Source organism: Strix aluco, chromosome 39, assembly GCF_031877795.1.
Source record: "Strix aluco isolate bStrAlu1 chromosome 39, bStrAlu1.hap1, whole genome shotgun sequence".
Taxonomy (NCBI): domain Eukaryota; kingdom Metazoa; phylum Chordata; class Aves; order Strigiformes; family Strigidae; genus Strix; species Strix aluco.
In genome coordinates this window covers 1-5863 of record NC_133969.1, presented here as the reverse complement: position 1 = coordinate 5863, position 5863 = coordinate 1, and the positions used below count along the sequence as shown (strand labels likewise).

The window sequence follows — 5863 nt, the reverse complement described above, 5'->3', positions numbered from 1 at the left end:
CATCGTCCGCGGCGCCAGCGCCCAGAGTAGCTCCAATATCAGCCCCAAGGTTGGGGCCGACGTCGGCGCCGGCTGCCACACCAAGGCCGACATCAACCCTGATGCCGGTGGCTCCCACGCCGATGCCAACTGCAGCGTCAACGTCAGAGGCAAGACCGTGTCCAACAGTGTCTCCGAGACCGCGGCCAACGTTCGCTCAGCTCCAAGACCAGCTCCAACACCAGCTCCAAGACCGGGGTCAACGTTGGCCCCAAGAGCAGCTCCAAGACCGTGTCCGACATCGGCTCCGAGGCCACACCCAACGTTGACCCCGAGGCCAAGGCCAACGCTGACGCCCACGTTAGCTCCAACGTCATCTCCAAGCCCAGATCCAACACCAAGGTCAACGCCGGGCCAACGCCGAGGCAACGCCGGGGCCGGCGCCGACACTGAGGTCCCCACCAGCTCCGATGCCGGCACTGGGGAAGTCAAGGCCGGGGCCAAAGGGTTCGGGAGGGCCCGGGGGGGCCTCAGCCGCCAACTGCTGCCGCAGGCACCAGGCCTCGGCCTCACTGCGGGAGAGATTGGGGGGTTATGAGGGGGGGTCTGGGGGTCCCCCCAGTCCCCTGGGGCCCCCCCTGAGGACTTGTCTGTCCCCTCTCACCTGATGACGAAGTTGTGGGCCAGCAGGGCGGGGCCCTCGGGACGCAGGCGGGCGTAGACCCACGTCCAGCCCAGGCCGTCCTTGCGCTGCAGCCGCGTCACCAGCTCCCCCCGCGCCTCTGCCCCTGCTCCTGCTGGGGGGGGGGACATAAGGGGACGTCAGTGGGGGAGGGTGTGGTTGGGGGGGGGAGGGGGGACATCAATGGGATGGGAGGGATTGGGGGGGTGGGGACGTCAACGAGGTCGATTGAGGCGGGTGGGGATGTCAACAGGGACGGGGGGGGAGACGAGGTGACCCCGGGGGATGTGTGGGCCCCCTGAGGATGTTGGGGGGAGGGACAGAGTGACACCTAGGGAGCACCCTAGGGTGAGGGGGGACACCCCTGGGGCTGTGGGGCACAGGAAGCCCCCAGGGGTCCCGAGGATCAGCTTGGGGGGGGGACGGGGAGACCCTAGAGGGGGACATGGGGGAGTGAGGGGACCCCAGGGGACCCCAGAGGACACAGGGAAAGCCCCGAGGGACCTTGGGGACAGGGCAGGGGACACTCACCCAGGCGAAGGTGCTGGCGGGCGACGTGGCCGAGGTCCTCGGGGTGCAGGAGCCGGTACCAGGAGCGACCCAGGAGCTCCCCCCGCCCGTAGCCCAGGTGGATCAAGACACTGCGGGGGGGGACAGACGACACATCTGGGTCACCCTCGCCCACCCATTGTGGCATCTGGGGGTCCCCATCCCTCCGCCACTGGACTCCCGGGTCCTCACCTCTCGGAGACGTCGAGCAGCGCGAGGTCGCGCGCGTGGCGGCTCTGGAACGCTGGCAGCAAGAGGCAGTCGGGGCAGGGCCAGGGCGGGGGGTCCAGGGGGGCGCAAAAAGCCACAAAAAGTCCAGGGGGGGCCCCGGGGGGACCGGGGGGAGCCTGGAACCGGCCCCGCAGCAGCACCAGCTTCCGCCCGGCGCTGGACGGCGCGAGGCCCGCGAGGTGGTGAAGCGGCAGCGGAAGAGGCGCTCTGGGGGGAGAGGGGCGACATCGGTCCCTCCAGTCGTCCCTCCTTCCCTCTCTCCTTCCATCCCTTCTTCTCCCACGTTTCCTTCCCTCCCTGCCTCCATCTCTCCATCCCTCCATCCCTCTGTCCTTCCCTCTGGCCATCCCCCCACCCCTCCCTCCGCTCTTCCAACCCTTGTCTCTCCATCCATCTGTCCTTCCATCCCCCTTCTTCCCTCCTTCCCTCCATCTCTCCCTCCCTCTCTCCACCCTTCCTTTCCTCCCTCCTTCTCTCCCTCTGTCCTTCCATCCCTCCTTTTCTTCCATGCTTCCTTCCCTCCACCCCTCCTTCCTTCCCTCCACCCCTCCTTCCCTCTCTCCATCCCTCCTTCCCTCTCTCCATCCCTCCTTCCCTCTCCATCCCACCACCCCTCCCTCCATTCTTCCGACCCTCCTCTCTCCATCCATCTGTCCTTCCACCCCCCTTCTTCCCTCCCTCCTTCTCTCCCTCTCTCCTTCCATCCCTCCTTCTCTCTTCCATGTTTCCTTCCCTCCCTGCTCCTTCTCTCCATCCCCCCACCCCTCCCTCCTTCCCTCCTTCCATCCCTCTGCCCTTCCTCCCCCTCCAGCCCCCCCCCTCTTCCCACACCCCCCAAGCCCCTCCCCCAGACCCACCTGCCTGGGGGGGGCCCCCCAGGGTGAGCTGGTGTCGCACCAGGGGGTGGTCAGCCGGGTCCAGGAGGTCGTAGATGCTGTCACCCTGTGCCACCAGGTCCACCTGCACGGGGAGGGGGGCGGGATCAGCACCCAGCACCCAGCACCCAGCACCCTCCCCTGGCACCCAGCAACCCCCCCAGCACCCATATGGGGCAAGAAGGGAGCAGGATCAGCACCCAGCACCCTCCCCTGGCACCCAGCACCCACCACCCTGCAGCACCAGGACCACCTGCACAGGGTCGGGGTGGGGGGGAGGAAGGATCAACCCCCCTCACCCTGAGCCCCCCGCGCCCCTAGGGGACACCCCGCAGCACCCACCCCCGTCCCCGCCGGCGGGTGCCCACCATGGAGTGTCCCAGGTGCTGGGCGACATTGTCGGTGACGCCGACCAGTTTCCCCTCGCGGGTGACGGCCAGCAGGAACCCCGGCAGCGAGGCCACCAGATCCGCCAGCTCCGGCCCCCCCAGCAGCTCCATGGGTGCTCCCCGCGCCGGGCCTGTGGGGGGACGCGGCTCAGCACCCACCCGGCACCCAGCCGGCACCCGCTGCCTTTCCCGCGTGTGGCCCTGGCTCCCCCAGAACCACCCGCTGAGTCGCCGTTGGCACCCACGGCCTCACCCATGGGGACACACTGTGGCCCTGGCAGGACCCACGGGGGGGGGCTTGTCCCTGGCCCTGACCCTGGCCCCATTCCTTGTCCCTGTACCCGTCCCTGGCCCCTGGCTCTTGTCCCAGTCCCTGTCCCTGTCCCTTGTCCCCATCCCTGGCCCCTGTCCCTTGTCCCCATCCCCATCTCTTGTCCCTTGTCCCTGTCCCCATCCCCAGTCCCTGTCCCCAGCCCTTGTCCCTGTTCCTTGTCCCTGTCCATTGTCCCCAGTCCCTGTCTCTGTCCCCAGCCCTTCTCCCCATCCCTTGTCCCAGTCCCAGTCCCTGTCCCTGTCTCCATCCCTTGTTCCTGTCCCTTGTCCCCATCCCTGTCTTCATCCCCACTTCCAGTCTCTGTCCCCATCCCTGTCCCCATTCCCGTCCCTTGTCCCCATCCCTTGTCCAGTTCCTGTCTCTGGTCCCTGTCCCCCTCCCCAGCCCTTGTCCCTTGTCCCTGTCCCCATCCCTGTCCCCATCCCCAGTTCTGGTCCCTGTCCCCAGCCCTGGTCCCTGATCCTGGTCCTTGTCCCTGTTCCTGACCCAGTTCCAGCCCCGGTCCCTGTCCCAGGATCTCGGTCCCTGTCCCGGTGTCCCTGTCCCAGCCTGGAGCCCCGGTCCTGGACCCGGTCTTGATCCCAGCCCTGATCCCGGGTCTCGATCCTGATCCCGATTCTGACCCCTGTCCCCCGTCCCTGTCCCCAGTCCCTGATCCCGAGTCCCACTCCCTGTCCCCGATGTTGGTCCCTGGTCCTGGTCTCGGTCCCAGCCCAGATCCCGGGTACCGATCCTGATCTCCTGATCCCCGATCCCCCGTCCCAGCCCTGAGCCCCGCTCCCTGGTCCAGGTCTCGGTCCTGAGCCCCGGTCCCGTCCCTGTCCCTGGTCTTGGTCCCCGTCCCAGCCCTGAGCCCCGGTCCCGATCCTGATCTCCGGTCTCGGTCCCTGTCCCGGTGTCCCTGTCCCAGCCCGACGAGCCCCGGTCCCTGCTCCCGGTCCCTGCTCCCGGTCCCTGGTCCCTGATCCCGGGTCTCTGCTCCCGGTCCCTGATCCCTGATCCCGGTCCCTGGTCCCTGATCCCGGGTCCCTGATCCCGGTCCCTGGTCCCTGATCCCGGGTCCCTGACCCTTAGTCCCGGGTCCCTGACCCCTAGTCCCGATCCTGCCCTTGATCCCGGGCTTAGTCCCGGTTCTACCGCTCCCCCCGCGCCGCCGCCGCTGTCCGCGGTGCTGAACCGGCAGCTCCTGCCCGGCCGCTCTCCGCGGTGCTGAACCGGCCCCAGCCCAGCCCAGCCTGCACCCAGCTTGAGCCCAGCTTGAGCCCAGCCTGAGCCCAGCCTGATCCCAGCTTGATCCCAGCCCGATCCAGCCCGATCCCGTCCCGCTGTCGCTGCTCAGCCCGTTCCCCCGCTCCCCACGGCCGTTCCTGTCCCCAGCCCGGTGCCGGTGCCCGGTCCTGAGCCTGTGCTGGTCCCATCCCAGTGCCCAGTCCCACGCCGGTGCCTTTCCCTGGTCCCATCCAGTGTCCGGTCCCATTCCCACCCCAGTATCAACGCCTGCTCCTCTCCCAGTGCCCGTTCCCATTCCACACCCAGTATCCCCAGCACCCGCTCCTCTCCCAGTGCCCGTTCCCATTCCCACCCAGTATCCCCAGCACCCGCTCCTCTCCCAGTGCCCGTTCCCACCCCAGTATCCCCAGCACCCGCTCCTCTCCCAGTGCCCATTCCCATCCACCCTGGTATCCCCAGCGCCCGCTCCTCTCCCATCCCACCCCAGTCCCCCATCCCCACCCTTTTTCCCCCATCCCAGCGCCCTCCCCCCGCCTTCTCCCATCCCCATCCCCATCCCCACCCACCCTCTACCCCCCAACCCCTTCCCATCCCGCGGCGGGACGCACCGGGCCGGAGACCAGGCGCCTTTGCGGGTGTAGATGCAGGCGAGGGCCATGACGTGCAGGTAGGAGAGACGCGGCCGGGTCGCCCTCGGGCAGCGGCAGGAGGTCGCGGAGGGCGCGGATCTCGGCGTTGATCTGATCCCTCCGCGCCTTGGAGGCGCCTTTGGTGGAGCGGAGCATCCTCGCACCGCGCCGCCACCCGCCCGCCCCTTATATGGACCGCGCTGGGCCACGTCACCGCCGCGTCACCCCCCCCTTCCCCCCCCCCCCCCCCCGCCTCACCTCGGCCCGCCCCGCCCATTCGCAGCGACGGTGAAAAGATGGGGAGGGGAGGGGGGGGGGGAGCGGGGGGGGAGGGTGGTGGCAGCGTCAGAGTTTGACGCTGACGCGCGCGGCGGCTTCGCACCGAAATAGGAGATGGCGCGCGGTGGGGGGCGGGGCTGGGGGAGGGGCGGGGCTGGGGACACGCCCCCTCCGCGGGAAAAAAAGGAGGGGGGGGGAGCGGTGGAGGAAGGGTTGGGGGAGTCAAGGGCCAAGGGGGGGGATGGGGGGGGGCTCGAGAGAGGGAGGGGGCGACGGGGGGGTCAAGGGAGGGGTGGTTGGGGGGGGGGGGTGGAGCGGTGGAGGAGCCAGCGGGGGGTCAAGGGGGGGATGGAGGCTGGGGGGGGTCAACAGAGGGATTGGGGGCGCAATAGGGGGATGGAAGGGCTCAAGGGAGCGAGGGAGGGAGGGAGAGGGTCAACGGGGGGATGGAGGCATCAACAGGCGCATGGAGGGGTCAACGGGGGGATGAGGGGGTCAAGGGATGGAGGGAGGATGAGGAGGTCAATGGGGAGATGGAGGGGCTGTTGAGGGGAGGGAGGGGGTCAACGGGGGGATGGAGGGGCTGTTGGGGGGGGAGGGGGTCAATGGGGGGATGGAGGGGGTCAATGGGGGGATGGAGGGGCCAATGGGGAGATGGAGGGGCTCAAGGGGTGAAGGGAAGGATA

At 69.1% G+C, this 5863-nt stretch overlaps 1 protein-coding gene across 1 annotated transcript; it reads right to left on the bottom strand.

Moving 5' to 3' along the window:
• Window positions 1-639: 639 nt before the first annotated feature.
• LOC141917518 (neuronal PAS domain-containing protein 4-like) lies at window positions 640-5054 on the bottom strand. Its single transcript, XM_074810777.1, is given in 9 exon segments — window positions 640-776; window positions 882-1094; window positions 1193-1302; window positions 1403-1601; window positions 1604-1648; window positions 2299-2401; window positions 2685-2836; window positions 4876-4954; window positions 4956-5054. Coding segments are annotated over 9 exon segments (1137 nt in total).
• Window positions 5055-5863: the final 809 nt, after the last annotated feature.